At 37.2% G+C, this 20860-nt stretch overlaps 1 protein-coding gene across 4 annotated transcripts; it reads left to right on the forward strand.

The window, feature by feature from the left end:
• The first annotated feature begins 231 nt into the window (after positions 1–231).
• stat5b (signal transducer and activator of transcription 5b) lies at positions 232–19027 on the forward strand. Of its 4 annotated transcripts, none has more exons than XM_077205862.1 (20): positions 232–588; positions 2444–2579; positions 2800–2956; positions 3795–3884; positions 3986–4160; positions 5083–5213; positions 5307–5458; positions 6835–6990; positions 7084–7263; positions 9086–9173; positions 10116–10238; positions 10341–10433; positions 11161–11367; positions 12131–12225; positions 12304–12446; positions 12587–12742; positions 13782–13839; positions 15438–15542; positions 15634–15705; positions 16531–19027. In XM_077205862.1, the coding sequence occupies exons 2-20, from the start codon at positions 2452–2454 to the stop codon at positions 16652–16654; spliced, it is 2433 nt and encodes an 810-aa protein (XP_077061977.1). In that variant the 5' UTR covers positions 232–588; positions 2444–2451; the 3' UTR covers positions 16655–19027. The 4 variants fall into 4 exon arrangements, with proteins under 4 accessions (XP_077061977.1, XP_077061979.1, XP_077061976.1 ...); XM_077205861.1 differs by having other exon boundaries at positions 464–588; positions 9083–9173; XM_077205864.1 differs by lacking the exon at positions 15634–15705 and having other exon boundaries at positions 448–588.
• The last annotated feature ends 1833 nt before the right edge of the window (positions 19028–20860 follow it).

Below are 20860 nucleotides of genomic sequence, written 5' to 3' on the forward strand. Positions count from 1 at the left end.
GACAGGTCGAGAATTAGCTCCCCCTGCGGTCAGAAAGATTTTTGAAAGATTTCTCTTCTGCATATTTGATCAAAAATACAGTAAAAACAGTAATATTGTGAAATATTATTACAATTTAAAATAGGCTACTACAACTCATCACAAAACGTTTTCCCAGAAAGTTTGAGTTAGATTATTTTATAAACGGAGTTTACCGGCATGATGACGTTTAATCTCCTCGACAGCCTCTGTAGTCCCATTTAGCCACTTGTTAGCAACCGCCCTTTTCAAGACACGTAAGTTAACAGCTTAAAAATCACGAGTGGGTGTATTTTATGTGTAAAGTGTAAAGCTTGTGTTCACCACAGAACTTATTTCAGCCATTTAACAAAAATCCAATTGACTTTGTGACGATGGAACAGGAAGTTCTAAAATGTTTACTCTTTTCCGCGTTTTGGCCTACAAAGTGATGTCATACCTGCAACACTCCAGAGTTGCTGTAGTACTTGTATTTTTTGTGCAGTGGAGCTCATGGATGGATAAACGCTGTCAAACTTTGAATATCCACAAGTCATCATCACATCTTTCTGCTGCAGGTCTCCTTTAATGGTGTGAGCACTTGTTTTATCACCTTTATTATTCAGTTGTTCTCATGTGACAGCTCTGAGCTGCTTTCTGAAGTACTTTTACTGGTTAGCTTAACAGATGTTAAACTGCTCCCGTGGGTGATAATTCACCATGTTTCCGGACTCTAATACCCTTTTAAATCGTTCATGGCACAGGTATACTGTCTGATGTTAACGCGACACTTTGAAACAATTGTGTTTGTATGTTTGATCCTTAAGGTTTAGCTAATGCTAGCTGCCAATGCTAACTTCAAATGCTAACTAAACAACCCACGAGCCCACAAAGTCATAATCGAAAATAAATGTGTTGTGTAGTGTTAAATATTGTACAACATAATTTCTGGGAAATTTAATTTCAGTTTGCCTGTTGTCTTCCAGTTAACTTTGGTCTTGAGGTTAAAGCCACAGGTTTGTGTTGATGCTAATTGTATGTGCTAATATAATATAGTCTGCTTCAAAAACAGCAATACGAACAAATACATTTTTCAAAGAACAAAGTAATATTAGTTTTATTAATGCGTGTATCTCAAATCTTATTTATCTGGCAACCTAAATACCCGTTATTGTCGTCAGGAATAGTAACTTACATGTGATTTACCATGATGCAGTGATGTTATTATATAATAAAGTAATGGTACTAAATGATTATCATACTCGTGTATCGTTGTTTTTACATGGTTCGTCAATAATATTATGGCACTCTTTAGGGCACATGCAGCATGTTAAGGCAAAAACATATGAGATGTAGTGTAATGCCATACTGATCTATTTCTACAGAATGTATAACTTTAAGGCCGTTTTAAACAAAAACTTTGATTGTCTCTGCAGTATATTGTACAAAATCTGTGGACATTTTCTTTATGCATAGAATACCTGGATGTCCTTTGACAAAAACATTGTATCCTATAGAGTACATTTTCTAGACATTCCATTTCTTGAGACTGTAGTGACATAAGCTATAGTTTTTAAATATTGATTGATAGCACTGACAGAATTTCAGATGTTTTTTACACAAAAGGGCAGAAAAATTAACCATGTGCATATTGTGAGTGTAAAGAGTGCTGCGGTGATGACACATTATTATTGTAAGGCCAGCCTGGAAGTTTGCATCACCCTGGTTTCCTCAACTAAAACCCAATATATGATTTTTGATATGTTTTAATGAAAATGAAAATTCTTTTATCATTTACTCACCCTCAAGTTGTTCCAAACCTGTATGAATTTCGTTCTTCTGCTGAACACAAAAGTAGATATTTTGATGAATGTAGGTAACCAAACAGTTGATGGGATCCCTTTGACTTCCATAGTATATGGAACTGACCATCAACTGTTTGGTTACCCATATTCTTCTTATGGTTATTCTGTGGGCATTATGACCACTCACATCCTGCACATGAGCAATATCTAAAACTGATTAGTCAGATTCAGAATTTAACAATAACTATTGGTTTCAGAGGACAGCTCCTTCCATTTCGACATTTTCACTAAAACACACAAATAAACATTTTAATAATAATATAGCTAATTACACTTGCCACATAGTGATTTATTGAATTATAGGCTGGGGATAATGAATGCAAGACTGGTATGACCACTTGGCCAAAAATGACGCCCACACAATTCAGTGTGTTTCATTGCGTCATGACAAATGATACAACTGAAATGTGGAACACGTACATTAGTTTTATGCTCCAGGCACAACTGCACAGTCAAGAACAAGATATTTCTTTCGGTTCATTAGTCAAACAGAAGAGTCAAGTCGAGCTTATTTCATTGTTGTATACAGTTTTTATACTATTCTTAACGTTGCAATTGCACATCTCTGTTTATCTGTCCAGAGCCAGGTATGGCGCTGTGGATTCAGGCGCAACAGCTGCAGGGGGACGCCTTGCATCAGATGCAATCTCTCTATGGGCAGCACTTTCCCATTGAGGTGCGGCACTACCTGGCACAGTGGCTGGAGGCTCAGCCGTGGTGAGTGTCTCCTCCCCTAAAAGCTAAAATCTATGTATGTGAGGCTGCGTTTACACTTGGCATTAACATGCAACCTGTATATCCGGATGTTGTCCACATACACATTGAAAAGACAAGTGTAAACCCGCTTCTGATCGGAATGTTATCCGATCAGCGTGTCCAGGTTCGGAGGGAGTAGCAGGGCATGATATGGACTGAATCACTTTTATGTCATTTGCAGGGATGCCATCGACCTGGAGAACCAGCTGGACGATTTTAAAGCCAAGCGTCTGCTGGAAGGTCTGATCCAGGAGCTGCAGAGGAAGGCAGAGCATCAGATGGGTGAAGATGGCTTCTTGCTGAAGATCAAACTGGGCCATTATGCCACACAGCTGAAGGTATGAGAACCAGTTGCAGGTATATGAGGCAAACCCGACAAGGATGAAACATTAGTGTTTCTTGGTTGCTTTCCTTGTGAAAAAGTATAGGGGACAGGGAGAGAATTTAATTTCTGAAATTATTTTACAAAAAAAAAAAGGAACAAATGTGATGCTTATCTGAAGTCAATTTTGCTTATTATTATGGTTGAATTGGAACATCAGCAGATCAGCAGCAAAGACATTGGTTGATAAAGTGAGATTGAATACATATAATATATTTGTATTTTTTAATTATTGCAGTATTTTTTAAATTGAGTTTGCATTTCAGTGTTTTTATTCATTTTGAGGAATACTGAATCCGTTTATTCTCACATTTAATCTAGAACTACAATAACCATCATGTTTACTCAGCGCTCACAATACCACAATAAAACAAGTAACTTTATTTCGAATAGAATAATAAGATGTAGTTATTTAATCACATCTGCGCCAGTTTATTTGTGATCATAGGGCTTTGTTTCCCAACATCCATTTGGGCTTGTAGTCTAATACTATTCACATTTGGAGAAATATTGCTGTATTCACACGGTTTAGTTCATATTTCTTTAGAAATAATCATTATTTCGTTTAATTTTCCTCTAAATTATACGAAATGATGAGTATGAAGTGGCTTCAAAGGCTCTTTGACTGTTCATACTGTCAGTCCAAATCCGATTATTTGTATGTCCATTTGGAATCTGATCTTAATGATTGAGAATTGAGGTCAATCGCATGTTTTATTTCAAAAGATTTGTTCCTCTGATGAATTGAGTTCAAACCCACGATGATGTGATTTTGATGATCATATGTTTTGTAGAGCTCGTATGACCCTTGCCCTTTGGAGCTTGTGCGGTGTGTCAAACACATTCTGTACACTGAGCAAAGACTTGTACAGGAAGCATCCAATGTAAGTCACACACGCAGTTTCTTTGGTTGTTGATCTACACTGAGGATGTAATGATTGGTATGTGACAATTGAATGATATTTTGTATGTTTGTGGTGATCAGGCCAGCAGTCCGGGTTCGGGTCCGGTGGACGGGACCCCTCAGAGATACCAGCAGATCAACCAGACATTTGAGGAGCTGCGTGTCATGACGCAGGACACAGACAACGACCTCCGCAAGCTGCAGCACAGTCAAGAATACTTCATCATTCAATACCAGGAGAGCTTGAGGATACAGGGTATGAACATATAGGTCTCATCTCATCTCATTCTGCACATATCATTTAGCGTTTTTCTATATTACACCACAACAACGCTGGAGCTTGATTCTGCAAGCAAAACCTTTTTAGACTAAATATTAAATAGAGTACATCCCATCGATGTCTACAGATATAGAGAGAATATATTTGATCTCTTGGAGACTCAGCAAGTTAAAACAGCCTAATGGTTACATTAAAGTGATTATCAAGTCTCAAATCTAGTTTAATTACAGAGCAATTTACAACTACACAGTAGACACATTTATGGGTTACATTTTATTTTAAGGTGTCCTTGTTACAGTGTAGTTCTCCATTTAAATACTGAGTAATATTAATCAACTACATGTACTTCCCTACATGTACATGTAATTACAGTATCCATAATTTATAGTTATCACTATAGTAACAACATGTTACAAGGACACTGTAAAATAAAGTGTTACCTGATTATGCATTAATATGGAACTTGCAGTTCAGTGAGCTCTGGGGGTCTTTTCCATACAGCAATGTAAGTAACTGCGTGCTTATCTACTATAGTACGATGCATCGGTGCAGGTAATGGAGTTATAACATCTGCTAATTAATCAATTCAGGATTGCAATTAATGTCAGATTGTTATGGTTAATTTACAGGAAACAACAGAATGCCGTTCCTTTTTTTTAATCAAGTTAATATGCAGTATGTAGTTGGTGTACACTTTACTCCCGTAGGCTATTTATGTTGTTCACGCTGTCAACGACATAATTTCTTTTGATTGAACTCAAGCTGAGTGAGTCGATCTGAGCAAAATGACAAAGACATGTCATATCCTACACAGGGCTTTCTGGGAACGCTTTTGAGTACTCATTGAACTGCAGTTTGTATTTTTAACCGATTCATTGAGGTTTTATCTGTCGAGTAGCACAGATGAGTAGCTTGGCCAGCCTTCCTCCAGCCGAGCGTGTTCAGAGAGAGTCCGGTCTGCAGAGCAGGAAGTCCACGCTAGAGGCCTGGCTCACACGAGAGGCCAACACCTTACAGAAATACAGACAGGTACACTCAAACCCAAAGATACACATATCTTTTTTTACTTACTACACAAATGTTTTCCAGCAGTTGAATAATATAATGTGTGCTTGTGTATAGGAATTGGCGGAGAAGCATCAGAGAACACTAGCTCTGTTGAGAAAACAGCAAACCGTGATTGTGGATGATGAACTGATCCAGTGGAAGAGACGACAGCAGCTTGCAGGAAATGGAGGACCATCAGAGGGAGGACTGGACATACTGCAAGCTTGGTACTGATGCAGAATATACACACACTCACACATATTTACTGAGGGGGTACTGTAGGCTTGTTTTTCTTTTTTATAAGCTAATTAATATAAAGTACCCTTATACAAACCTTAAGGCCACACCATACACAAAAGCAGCCCATTTGTTTTTTGCCATCTATTGGAATATTTTTATCAAAGTGCAAATCAATATATATTACCATAGATTCCAGGAAAAATTCATCTGAATACAAGTCACAAGATATGTCACATTGGTATAAAGTTGAATTTCATTTTTAGATACATAAAGACTGTAAACTATCGGGTAAATAAAACATAACGTTTAACATTATAACACTAGAAACATTAATTACTGACTACAACTACAAATATACTTGACTTGCCTTACTTTGACTAACAATCACAAACTTAAATGTGAGGAAAGAACGAAATTATAAAAACCTGTTAAAGGACAATTCCGGCCAAAAATAAACCTAGGGCTAAATAAAACTTTGGTACCGAGTCGACCGTTCTCTGGGATGCGTTTTCATGATAATCGAATGTACCCAGTTTTATCTTTAGTTTTAGTTTAACCACAGATTAGCTTATAACGTTAGTGTATGGGGCATAGAAAAAGTAAAAATAAAAATCGCTAGTTAATACCACTAACAAGACTCAAAATAGACCCCACCACACTAACAGTGTATATTATGTATAGCATAATTAGGGTCTTTACCTGCAAACCGAAGCATTGAGAACTTTGTATGGAATGGAATGGGATGGAGGGGGGGGGGGGGGGATTGTTCAGTTTTGTTGACGGGGAGAGGGGTTAACACACGCTTCAAGAGGCACACACGCACATTTGCACACACACGAAAGTTCTCGCGCTCTCTCTCTCTCCCCTTCTGTCGTGCGCGCGCTACACGGTTTGGAGCGAGCTCTAGATTCCGGGAGATTTGAACTAATTTGCGGGCATCAGGGAGCCGCTATCAATATGCGGGAGACTCCCTGAACTTCCGGGAGACTTGGGATGTCTGCTATTATTAGCTTCAAGCACACTTTATCTCATTGATGCATGTTTCTTTATCATTATGACATGTCAATAACTTTACTGCACTGGACATATATATTTACATACCGCAATATAAAAAAATAGCAAAATCTTACGTTGAGCATTACTGGTTTTAGTTTTCCATTTTTGAGTGTCATCCAACAGGTAATCAATCAGGTGAGTTTAACAGTTATGTCAGCCTGTTTGATCAGCCGCTGAATGATAACAAAGAAGCACAGAAGAGTGGATTCGCTGCGATACAGTTGTTTGTGTGAGATGTGCATGCGCTACATTGCTTTATACAGGTTCCTCTTGAACAGTATTTTATGTTCTTGTTTTGTGAATGCAGGTGTGAGAAGTTGGCTGATATGATCTGGCAAAACAGACAGCAGATTCGTCGAGTTGAACACCTGACACAGCAGCTGCCCATACCTGGACCCACAGAAGAACTTCTCACTGAACTCAACGCTACTGTCACAGATGTCATATCAGCACTCGTCACCAGGTGCATGAGCAGTCGCTGCCGTCATTGGACACTATTGTCTCTCTTAGAGAAGCAGTGTTTTAAGCAGTGTCTTTTCTTCTGGTCTCTCTGCAGCACATTTATTATTGAGAAACAGCCTCCTCAAGTGCTGAAGACTCAGACAAAATTTTCGGCGACGGTTCGCTTGCTGGTCGGTGGAAAACTCAACGTCCACATGAATCCTCCTCAGGTTAAGGCCACAATCATCAGCGAACAGCAGGCCAAGGCATTACTCAAGAATGAGAACACCCGCAAGTAAGGTTTTTTTTTTTTTTGTTTTTTTTTAAGCTTTAGAAATAAATAACAAGCAACTTACATAATAGTCTTAACCTGGCTTTGACTAAAAGTTAACATGGAAGAGATTTAGCACGTGTTGCTTTATCTCATTTGGGGTAGGGGGCCACATTGTCCAAAATATTTCAAACATTACTGTGGCGGAGCCCCTATTTTATTATGTCCGCTAGGGGTAAGATGTATTAAATAAATAAATAATATCTAAAGGCTTCCATCAAGCCATCAGTCCAAAAGGACCAGGGAAAACACTTAGAAGATGATTTTTTTTGTAAATAGCTGAAGGAAGTAAAAATAAAATGGTGGAATTCATTGAAGAGATCCACAGCCCAAACAAAAGAAAGTAACAATAAAGTGTTATGATTTGTTAAACAAAAAAATAAATAATCAATAAAGTGATATTTTTCATCTGAGACCCAAGGCCCAAAATAACAAACACAACCAATCTAACGAAATTAAACGGCAACGTAACTAACCTATCATAAAGAAAAGAAAATACAATAAACCTTATCTATACTCTCACAAAAAAAACACTGAATAACTAGGTTTCAAACAAGTAGTTTAGTTTAGTTCCTTTATTGTCCACAAGTGGACATTTGTCTTTGGCTTCACTATACACCACACACAAGGACGCCAATGCAAACATAAAAATATTCATAAAATAAAAACAGTAACATTCCCATGCAGCTATACATAGCCTACATATCCACCCCTACTCATATTCATATAAGTACATTACTACCACATTCTAAATAAGTCAAACGAGTCAAAAAAAAACTCAAAGTACGATAAAACCGTTTTGGTCTAGCTTCTGGAACAGTGCAACCAGCCCGGAGTCGCAGCAGCTCCCTTTTGTGCAGCGGACCGCCTGCTGAGCGTCCAATAACCGCTGACAGGCAGTGCCACAATTGGCAAATCAGCAGCGATCTGATAACTCAAAAGACAGGAGACAAAAGAAGAAACACAGAAACGGTTGACAAAATATAAAAATACACATAACGTAACACTGGCCGAGAATAATCATAACGGTTCAAATTTAATTTAAAATAGAATTCTTTGGTAGATTTACATATAACAGCCATAAAAGGCTAGCACAGCTATCACGCGACATGGAGGATAAAACTGATACAAGAGTGGACCTATCATAAAAAAATTAAAAAAAAGTGAAAAGTAGCCTACTTCATATGATACGAAATTTTTATTTTCAAGGGGAAAATGGTAAGACAACTGCAGATGCACATTTGGAAAACAACTTTTTTTTATTTCCCATAATATTCCGTTGTCCATATCTCTTGAATTGAACGACATTCTTAATCCACCTTCCATTTCTTTGAAAAAGAGGGTTACTCGAAAGCAATCCTGTAACCCTGAGTTTGTTTAACTAGCTTTGTGGTACAGGCATCTGGATAAGTCACGTATAGTTCAGTTTGATCATCTCATGATTGATTTTTGATTCTAATGAACAGTGTAGAACTGTCTGGTAAAGTACTCTCTGAGATGCTGCATCTATTAATTTTTTGAGAATTTGTATCTCTGCACCACCATAATATTAAACCATTTGACTAGATGATTGTTGGATGACCAGTCAAAACAGTTCACCATCTTGGCACATCCCTAGACACCACACTGCAACTGTAGTCGCGTATCGCATACAGCACGTGCATCTGAAACACAGATGTCTACCATATTATACAGTTTTATGGACATCTCCACGAAGGCCTATTGAGAAACACTGTTTTGTTCCAGCATGTTTACATTTCTTGTTTGTCTTTTCTTTATACTGAAGTGACAGCAGTGGAGAGATTCTGAACAACAACTGTGTGATGGAGTATCACCAAACCACTGGCACCTTGAGCGCACACTTCAGGACCATGGTAAACTGCGCTTAAATGCTTCATGTTACACATTGAGTGTGTTTGCACGCACCACAAAATGCTGTTAACCCTATAAAGCCTACTGCATCATGTTTGATACGCAAAAGCCTCAATTATCAATATGATCAAAACATTGCTGAAAGGCAATATGGTTTTATTTGAAAAATAAAGTCCCCCTGTATTCAATCATTTTATCCCTTAAAACTCATCTTTGATCACACAAATGACATGTTTAAAGTTTTTTTTTCTTTGGAAAAATGTTAAGTCATGCCATAAACTAGCTTGAATGTAACTACACCCTTGCCTCATTTAGTATACGCAGTTCTATGAAGATGCAAAGTTGCCCCCCGCCACTTACACCAGTTGAGACTGTCTTTGGTTCACTGCAGTTTTAAGGAGAAAATACTTAGCAATGGTGTTGACTGAATTTGAACATGGTTTGTCTTAAATCATATTAAAAACACCACTTGGACATATAAACAACATTAAACGCTTGATTATCACCACAGGGGGAATTTAAGTTATGATTGTTATAAGCTTACGTTCCACAGGGTCCAAACGGACCTGGGAATCTAACAGGTGTATACACTTTTTTTTTTTTTTTTTTATGTATTACAAGGTAACATGTTATTAGTAATATTTCATGAGCATCTTAGGTTAACTTGATTATCCATACATCAATTTTTTTCTATTTCAAAGATATGATACACCAGACTTTTGAAGAATGTTCATCTGTCAATCATCATTGTATTGCATTGCATTGTTTTCCAGAGCTTGCCTCCATTTCAGAATAATTAATAGATCAACAAGACTAATATTTAATTAATTTATTTTTTTGACCTCCTGTTATTTGATTCAGTGGATGTTTTGATGAATCAAACCTATTATTATTATTTTTTTAATGATAATTTTTTTTATGACTCTTTTTCCTCTTGTCTGCAGTCTCTAAAGCGTATTAAGCGTTCAGATCGCCGTGGGGCGGAGTCAGTGACTGAAGAGAAGTTTACGGTTCTGTTTGAGTCTCAGTTCAGTGTGGGAGGAAATGAACTTGTGTTTCACGTGAAGGTAAAATATTTAACTAAAACACAAATCTTGTCATATTCATTCATTCTTATTCAACATTGTATCATTAATACATTTGTTCCTTTTTGTTTCTCTGTTGTGCAGACATTATCCCTGCCTGTTGTGGTCATCGTTCATGGGAGTCAAGACAATAACGCTACAGCGACAGTATTGTGGGATAATGCTTTCTCTGAGCCGGTTAGGACACATCATTTACATATTGTTTGCATATTTAAATGAAATGTACTGTTCTCAGTTGAAACATCATCAATGGTATCTTTTAGTGATGCACCAAAATAAATAAATATATATATATATAATATATATTATTATTATTATTTATTTATTTATTTTTACCTTAACTGAAATTTGTTGTTGAAATATAAACATTTATATGGTGGCTGTAATAACATGTTGTCTTCATTTAATGTATGTTTGAATAAGTCTGTCATGAAAACAACTTAAGTAAAAATACAGTGAATATGTAATATAGTGCATATATTTTGCAAGACGTTCTTCTCTAGGGTTATTTTGTCTAGTTAACTAAGAAGCTTTTGAAATTTATTGTTTGAATTCCATTATAAAATTGACAGAATTTGAAAGCTCAGACAGATTTGTTTCAAATCAGAATTATCAAAGCGCAAAGCTTATTGCAATTATTGGATGGGAGGCGCTACAAATAATGTTTAGTGAAGTTTTGTTCACGCACCAACTGAAATCAGCATAGATTAAAAGATCTCGGTTCAAAAAAATGAAGGTCCAACCCAGCCCTTGCATCCACACTGTTGTTTGTCGTGGAAATGTATTTAAATCCTTTTACATGACCAAAATGCAATAAAGTGAAACATTTGTGCTTTGCCACACACTACAGTGTTCACAACACAATGCACATGTGCTCATTAGGTTCTTCATTATGTCTCCTTAGGGTCGAGTGCCGTTCGTTGTGCCTGATAAGGTGCTGTGGCCGCAGTTGTGTGAGGCTCTGAACATGAAATATAAATCAGAGGTTCAGAGCGACAGAGGCCTGTCAGAAGACAATCTGGTGTTCCTTGCTCAGAAAGCCTTCAGCAGCTCCAGCAATAACCCTGAGGACTACTGCAACATGACCATCACCTGGTCTCAGTTCAATAGGGTAACCATCACTAATACACAAAAAAGTGTCTGTACATGCTTATCACCTGAAGATGTTGTTCTTTAAATTGATTATTTTCAATGGTTGGCAAATCAGACTGAAAGATTCAGACGGAATCAATTGAATCGTCTGATGCAGCCTTTTGGTCATGTGGGACTCTAAATGAGCAGAGAATCATAATAATGTTGCAACACACTGAAGCAGAGTTTAGTTTTAATAAATAGCATTTTAGAGACATGCATTAGTGTTTCCATAGGATTTTGTGAGACTATTGGGATGGACCTCGGTCCCTCTGGTGGGGTATGGGGGCATGCCCGGAAATCACCAGATCACGAGCTGATCGTGCGAGCAAAGTGCACGCTTCGCTTTGAAATTCGCAGTGCAACAGACTATGTAGTTATTTCATTAAATCACAGCCTTTTGTGATTTGGTATGGACATAGGAGCTATATCGTGCTTTAGATTTTATTTCAGTTGACAAATGCTTTGCCGAAGCAATGGTGCAAAACTCAACGTTAGAGACCTTTTATGTTGTTGTGAGTAAGTGTAAAAATATTTTTGGTTTATTATTAAACTGGTGGGAGAGATTAAACTGTGGTGATACAGAATAAACTGGCGGGCCACTAGAGCTGCCAATATAAATAAGACTTTCCAACATTTCCATTATGCGTTGTCTCACTTTAGAGCCATTACTTTAGTTTTTTTCTCAGAACATTAAATGAATGCAATGCAATATCCAGTCTTGGCTGTTTTTGTGTTGACAGGAGAGTTTGCCAGGCAGGAACTTCACATTCTGGCAGTGGTTTGATGGAGTCATTGAGCTAATGAAAAGACACCTGAAGTCTCACTGGAATGATGGGTAAAGACTGATTCAACACACTTCAGTAATAAGTCAGTAATAAGTACATATGGTACAATGTTGTATGTTCATCTGCAGAGCGATTCTGGGTTTTCTTAACAAGCAGCAAGCTCAGGACATGTTGATGTCCAAACCAAACGGCACGTTCCTCCTGCGCTTCAGTGACTCTGAAATCGGAGGCATCACCATTGCATGGGTTGCAGAAAACCCGAACAAAGCAGGTAAGAAACACAGTAAATGGTTAGTAAAGACAATATTCATCAGAACTCAGTTGCATGCAGCCAAACGTGGGTCATAGCTGAACGGAAATACGTGACTAACCAGCATCCATCATACTGAGTATGAGTCTTTCGTTGTGCAGGAGAAAGGATGGTGTGGAACCTGATGCCCTTTACTACTAAAGATTTCTCCATCCGCTCTCTGGCCGATCGGATCAGTGATCTGAACCATCTGCTCCTCCTCTATCCCAACCAGCCCAAAGAGGAAGTCTTCTCCCGTTACTGCACACCTCCAAACTGTATGCATGCCGCCTTTTGCCAATGTATCATAAATGTTATGATTGATATTTAGCATAGTTACAATTACTTAGCAGAGACAATTACTTAGTGTAGATCCGACTTCTGCAATAATGGTAGTATGACTAAATTTGGTACCTACTGATAAGCAGCTGCTTTCAAAAACTTCCATGCATATTTGCATGCCCATTCTATTAAGAGCGACAAGTTTCCATTTACATGTTTTTTCAGTGCTGAGCTTTGGAGACAATCACAGACATGTCTGTTGAGTGTGTGAATCTGAGTTAGTGTGAGTCAGAATCCACTCAAAACGGTGGTGCAAGTTCTGCACACTCACAAATCCTTTTATTATAACCAACAAATTATGAACATTATGTAAACGTTTTATTTTTAAAAATGTATTGTGCAATGTAGGCAACGTCACAGATAAGGGGAGTGAGGGGAACCAAGCCAGTGAGTTTGTGCTGAACTGAAATGACAGTTTTAACGTTAATAAAGGGTGCAATCTTTGCGTGTATAATTTATTATCATTATATTTTTTTCAAATATTCCAATCATATTCAAATAATGTAGGGCATTGCCAGCTGAGCTTCGTAAGCTGAGGAGCAAATGAACACCATTAAACTTGTTGCACTTGATTAGCAGGATAATAAACTCACGAAAATGCATCCTATATGAGATTATTCAGAGATATACAGTACATTAACTAGAACTTACAAGTGCACAAAAGGATGCAAATGCACAAGTGAACTTGAACCATGCAAGTCAGAATATGTGACTCCCATTGTGGATGTGTGTAACGCACTAAACTACAGGCAAATTATCTACAGAGAATTTACTACATTCTATTACACTATTCATGTAGTGAAAAAATGATATTTTCGCTCTAATCAGGAGTGCTTAATTAGGGAGACTTACAAAATGTGCAGTGTTGGGGAGGGGGACCAGTATCAGAATAATTCTCTGTCTAGATGAAAAATGCTTGTGAATGTAAGGCTTTCCAGTAGCAAGTCTTTAATGAACATGATCTTGCTTTTCCAGCAAAAGCAGTGGGGGATGGATATGTCAAACCAGAGATCAAGCAGGTGGTGAAGGTTGAGTGAGTATTTATTTTCTTTTTTACAAAAAGTCAAAAACAATCCGAATCAAATTCCCATGATTATCGTAAGCATTTTCTAGACATTAGAGAAATTTTCCCACTTTATATGCCAATTTATCCAAATTGATATATTATGAAATACTGTATCTGCTGCCTTTGCAACAAGGAAACTATGTCAGGGTATATGTATTCCTGACCAAAACATTTTCACCTCAGAAGCTGGTGCTCTAATGCTGCCATTGAGTGCACCACAACTTAAAAAAAATCTGACTTAAAAACATCACTGTAAACACTGGGATCTGTTAAAACAGATGACCCAACAATTGTGAACAGACTGATCAAATTTTCATCTCTTGAATGTGAAATTTGCACATTATGTGGGATCTTTGGAAATGAAGAAGCAGATAATGCTGTCAAATAAGCATTATCTACAGAACAGAGGAAATGCTCTATATTTATGTTGCACCAAAATGACTTTTTTTTTTTTTTTTTTTTACTGAATCCAAAAGTCACAGTACAGGTAATCATCAGTCGAAGGTTAAAAAAACCCCAAAAAAACCAAAAAACCTCTGTAATATTTGCATGGGCAGAACAAGACAGCATGCTCAGTGCTTAAATAGTCCACATGTGATTAGAATTCAGGTGAAGGAGTCCTGTTAAGGGGAATAGCATTAAGGGGAAGCGACCCATTCTGAGGGTGTAAAAGTTTAATGAATATGTAAAATAGTCCATGTTTAGGTACTTCCACACTGACAACCAGCTTTTCTTATGGTCCTTGTTATGCACCTAAATAGTTATATACTGCACACCCCAAAATATTTAAAAATGCCAACTTTGCATGTATTTATTTAAGCACATTTGGTTATATCTTAAGTGAACATAAACATTTAAGATAAAATCTAATGTGCTTATTGGATACAATATATTGGATTTGTCCTTTAGGTCTGACAGCAGCCTATTATAGAATCAACATACGTTTTATTCATACAATGAAGCCTGTGAATTGTTTTATTATTATATTTGATTACTGTATTCAATTTCTGTTTTATTTCTTCTGTTAGATATTACCTAATGCACTATCAAAAATTAAAGGGCTGTTTAGTACATTAGCATCTTTGTTCTGTTATATTTCTTATTGTTTGCAATTTTTGTTACTGACTGTTTACTTCAACAATTGTTTGAAAAAGTTTTATATTAGTAGGACTAGTATGAGTTTTACATATGGTAGAATTATGAAATTTCAAACCTTACAGTGTAGTTGGAAACCTTATTTCCAACATAAAATTAATTATATCATGATATTTATCATTGTCAAATACACTTACTCATGTTGTGATATAAGATTTTGGTCATTTGCCCCCCACCCCCCACCAATTCTGTTAAATAATCGTGATCTCAATATGGACCAAAATAATCATGATTTGTGCCATAGTCGAGCAGCCCTTTTATGGACCCATTTTATTATAATGTGTATTTAAACGCATATACCAGAAGCATTACAATTTCTCAGTATATTACAAGAAATGGCTTGAGCAAGACATCAAATGTTAATACAGACCTTAGGTTAAATGACCTGGTTGTTTTCTTTTCCTTCTCAGGTTTTCTTCACCCAATCCTGAACCGTCTTCCGGGAATTCCTTCATGGAGCATGCAGCATCGCCCACCGTCAATCAACATCATAACTTCACAATCTATCCATCAATGTAAGTTCTAAGAAACCTTTAAAAAATATTAATTTCCCCCATGCTATTAGTGTCATTCTCTCCAATAACACGATTGCATGATTGTATGCAGTACCGCGGGAAGTAGGGGTGCTGAGGGTGCTGCAGTGGTGCTCCCCTGCCGTGGAGCCCAAGAACAAATTAGGTGGGGGTGTTAAAGATAAATAAAATTGTTTTAACAAAAAAAAAAAAGAGTAAAAATATTTTATTAATTCATCTATTCATTAGAATTCATTGCAAACATTCATGACTTGAACCTGTAACATAATTCTATAGCCAACATTAACAGTTAACAAGATGTTCTAGTCATTGCAAAGAGAGAGCAGAAAAAGAGCGAGAGTCTGTTTGTCCCTCAACAGCAACTAATCTCGCATTTTAGTCATTTATCAACATTTTACTAAAGCGTCTAGGCTGTACGCTAGGGATGTGCCGATTTTCCTACCGATTAATAAACAAATTCTGTCATCATTTACTCACCCTCAAGTTTTTACAAACCTGTATGAAAAACAGTTTCTTTCTTCTGTTGAACACAATTTTTTTTTTTGAAGAATGCCGGTAATCAGTTGATGGGACACCCTTGGGACATTGTTTTCTTCATACCATGTAAGTCAATGGGTCCCATCAACTGTTTGGTTACCCATATTCTTCAGAACATCTTTTGTGTTCATCAGAAGAAAGAAATTAATACAGATTTTGTACAAATTAAGGGTGAGTAAAGGATGACAGAATTTTAATTTTTGGGTGAACTATCCCTTTAACCGAAGAGAACTTTTATGAACAAAAGTTCTCTCGCGCTTTTGCCTCCGCCATTGTCCTGTCAGTCATCGCGCATCACTCTAGTCCTGTAGCTCTGCGCAGTTTCTCTTGGTCCATGGACCCCACCCCCTCTTATTTTCACAGCCACCCTTGCTCAAAATACGTTCTTGCAGCTATGATTGTCTGATTGCATGATTGCTGTGTGTGTCTCAAGGAATGAATCCATGTTAGACACTGAAGGTGAATTCGATCTGGATGAGACCATGGACATGGCCCGGCAGGTGGAGGAGTTCCTTCGACAGCCCATGGAAACCCAATGGAGTGGACAACAGTCATGACCTTTAACCCTGTGATCTCTCATCCCAACTACACAAACACTTTATGGTTGCATTCCATATTCTTATCTTAACAAATGTGAAATGTTATGTTTGTCAAAGCTGATTATTGGATGTCTATCTGCCTTTGCATTTTTATTATACTTTGATGTGTAATTTCCTATCATTAACCAGCAAAAAACAGAATATCATGTCATATACAGTGATACACATTGTGGACTTCACAATGTAGACTTTTATTTGGCTGGATATGAGTGGCTGCATTACTAGCCCAATGTGGGTTTTCCACTTTCATTACCCTTGACCTTCTACGTTATAGTCACTTATAAAAAAACGACTTGATCAAATCTCCAGACAGACGGTTGGCACATTGAAGACATTTAGCTGTCAGTATTCAGTCTTCTCAATTTGTCCACCTCCAATTAGAATGCTATACAGCTGTGTCTTTTCTATGGTGGGCCAGTGGTGCACAAAATGTAAAAAGCAAACAGAAGTTAACACAGTGGAATCAAGCTACAACAGAATGGAATCAAGTGACAACACAATGGAAGTGCTCTTAAGACTTAAACACTTAAGACTTCCCATGAGGTACAATACACATTGAGCTGTCCTATTGCCTATCAGCCCATTACAAAGTGCCGTTTCTCAGCCACAACAGAGTGTGCATTAAATCTTTCACAAGTGCTTAATTCTAGGAATAATGGCCTAACGAAATCTAAATATTCAGTTTTTACTGTACTAATCTTTTTTATGAACCCTTGAACTTCCCATATGGGTGAATACACAGAGCCACATATTGCACAATCAGCCAATTTCGCAGCACAGTTCCTCAGCCACCATAAAGGCTGTGTTAAAGTTAACATATAGGCTTTATATTTAATTTATAGTTAATGGACTAACAAAACCAAAGTTTTTACTGTACCAATATATTTCACAGACGCTTAAACTGTTAACCTGAATGTTTAACCCACCCCTTTATGGTGGCCGAAAAACTTTTGTAGTTTGTTTCCATTGTGTTGTGGCTTGGCCCCTCATTGTTTACCAAAAAGGTAGTCCTGGTTCGCTTGGTTAATATTAAAGTAGTCTTGTTTCTCCCCAACTTCAGTTAAAGCATTTCCTAGCTTTGAAAATTGATGAAACTTTACTCAGAATATCCATGTTTTGTATAGTTTGGATTTTGTGCTCGTGTGTTAGTCTTTATGAGCCCGAGCCACACCCAACAACTCAGACAAACAGCCTAGAATGACTAAAGTTTAAAAAAAAATTCAAGTGGTGAAAAACAAAATTAATTTTCGAAATGTATACGCCGATGACCATTTGGTTTGGGGGAACTGAAGAAATTTGGTTAATCTTTTTTAATCCTGTTCATCTTGCTTGTGCAATTCCAGAGATATAAAGAAGCTAAAATATACATTAGCTTGCTATAGGCCTAGTGTCACTGTGGCTGATTCTCACCAGCCACACACCATAAGTATCAGTCCACCCTACTTTAGTTTCTTCATTTTACCTGAGCCATTGTCATTTCCTCTTCCTGTGCCTTAAACAGCGGAGGTTTGTCCAGTAGTAATACCAAAGTCTAGTGTTAGCTTTCATATTTTCAGCCACTTTCCAATTTAGATTTCAGAAATACTGATCTATAAATTGACTCGACACTGCAAAACATTTTAATCCCATTTACTTGATAGACAAAGTTGCATAAAATATCAAGTTTATTTTCCTTAGCCCATTTTCAAATGTTCCTCTATAGTGAAATGGGTTTGCCATGGTAATCAAAAATGTTGTCTTTAAAGGGCCAGTCCATTTAAAAAAACACACACAAAAACCCACCTGAGTAATGAAAAATTCATTTCAGTCAAGATAAAGTTGCTCCCCCAAAAATAGATCTCAGGAAAGTAAACATCAAAGAGATGTCTTTATAGTACCTATGCAGACACAGAGTTTTATATAAAAATAAACAAATATATATATTGAGAAATAAATATAATTGTTATCTAAAATATATGATGTTGCGATGCAAATAAACTGTTCTTGAATTGTCTTTAGAGCAACTGTAACTTGTTTTTAATGTGAACCTAATGTGTTTGCTTGGCTTTTTTTGGGGGCTTTTTTTCTTTAAAATCTACTCTTTCGAAAATGATTTGTATTTTTATTGTGTTGGAAGTAACATCACATTATGTTCTGTATGTAAGAGGATGATGTCCAGTCAGCCATTCATCACAACATAAACTCCTGCAGGGTGATCAGGACCCCATCACTAAGTGCAGGGGTTGTCCTGGAATTGTATTGTATTTTATTTTTTTGATGATGATTGGCTGGCTATACGCTGACCCTCTTATTAAATGGCTACCAGACTAATAAAAATATAAGTGAATGGAATTGAGTTGAAATTATTTTATCTTCAAGAGAATGGCAAAACCACCACAATCCTTCACTTGACAGTCATGATCAAATATTTCACAAAGCCATGTAAATACTGATAATCTAACGCAAGCCGGTTGTTTTGAAAAGTGTTCTGTTGCCTTGAGACAGGATTATGGATTTACTTAGCAGTACTACTGTGAGGTAAGATTCAAACCAGCAAAGGGGAGTTCCTGTGATGCCCACGACCACATGATCCAATCATTTCCTGCTGGACAAAATCATCTCCCGGCCTACAGTTGTTTTTCTCATTTAAGAAGCCATTTCACTTGGATACACATCTCAATTGGGAAAAAATACATTTAATGAAACAATTCACCATTTCCTTACAACTAACTATGTAATCTTATTATACCACCTTGTAGCTACAAACCTCAAACTGTCATTTAAATCAAATAGGCCTATTTTAGACAAATACACTGCCCATTGAACACTAATGTAATCAATTAATCTTTTTAGGATGTAAGACTAATTTTGCAGCTTAAGGTCTATTGTTACAGTATATACGATATGAAACTGAACTGCAGTTACCGTAAAATACAATGAGCTTTAAGAAATTTTTATTTTCATTACACTACTGTAAAGTGTTCTTACAGTAGATGAAAAGAACTAGAAAAGTTCAAATACCAAAGAATTGAATATGAACACCGTACACAACACAATACAGTATACTGTCAATTACAGTAGCTACAGTAAAAATAATTCAGCTCTGTGCAACTTCTGGCAAATTTTATTACAGTATACAGTACTATAGAGTTTTTTGGTCTTTTGACAGAAAAAGACTATCTAACTTTACCTCCTTTAGGCAGTCAGGTCTCAGTTCTGCAAAAAAATCATGTAGGCTACATGGATTTTTTTTTTGTTTTTTTTTTTGCTACAAATAAATTTGACAATCATGAGTTTGAGGGTGTAGAACGTGCAGTTGGCTGTACACGGAGTATAGGGAAATTGCCCTCATCTAAAGTAGCTTAGTCAAGTCACATTTATTTATATAGCACTTTTTACAATCCAGATTTTTTCAAAGCAGCTTTACAGTGATAACAGGAAAATAATGCAACAAAGTTTGTTTCCAGAAAAAAATTGCGTCACAGTCCAGCTTAAGTAAGTTGAGTTGTTATAAAAAAGTTATTAATTAGTTCATTTATATCGCTCTGGAGAAAACCGTTATGTAATCGTTTAGCTCAGTTCAGTTCTCATATAATGGTGTCAATGCAGGCAGATCAATATTATTGTTGAATATTAAATTAAATATCCCCAACTAAGCAAGCCAAAAGCCAATGGCGACAAGGCGAAAAACCAGGCTCAGTTGGGGGGCCAATTCTCCTCTGGCCAAAAAATGACCAGTGTATGATAATGATTCAGGCAGCATTATAGGTCAGAAGTAAGATTGAAGTGGAACATTCAGAATATTATCCAGTTACATCTGGTTGAAGATAGGAGTCATGACGCACGTATGGAGACGAGTTTGTTGAGGATCAGTGCCGATGGCTGTTGTTTCGATGAGGCCTTCAACGAGAGTCTCGTTGACACCATCTCTGCTGTCATTTCAGGGAATGCTGTTGTGGTAGTGTCGTGCACAGGTCCTCCATCTGATCTGGATACGGCCTGGATCCGGCTGACTACATCAGGTGTTGTGGTCGTCTCTAGGGGCAGGTCCACCATCTGATCTTCATATGGCCCGGTACGGCTGACTACGTATGGGGTGGTGATGGCGCAGTGGATAAGACACAAGCCTTTGGTGTGAGAGACCCGGGTTCGAATCCACTATGAGACACCAATGTGTCCCTGAGC

This window comes from Siphateles boraxobius, unplaced genomic scaffold (genome assembly GCF_051911475.1).
Source record: "Siphateles boraxobius isolate OS27281-9 unplaced genomic scaffold, OSU_SipBor_1 55, whole genome shotgun sequence".
In the NCBI taxonomy this organism is placed as follows: domain Eukaryota; kingdom Metazoa; phylum Chordata; class Actinopteri; order Cypriniformes; family Leuciscidae; genus Siphateles; species Siphateles boraxobius.

Coding starts and splice junctions, on each gene's coding strand:
- stat5b (XM_077205861.1), top strand. CDS start 2,452: ATGGCGCTGTGGATTCAGGCGCAACAGCTGCAGGGGGACGCCTTGCAT. Junction 10,434..11,160: donor ATAATGCTTTCTCTGAGCCG/GTTAGGACACAT, acceptor ATGTCTCCTTAG/GGTCGAGTGCCGTTCGTTGT. Junction 12,226..12,303: donor AAGTCTCACTGGAATGATGG/GTAAAGACTGAT, acceptor GTTCATCTGCAG/AGCGATTCTGGGTTTTCTTA.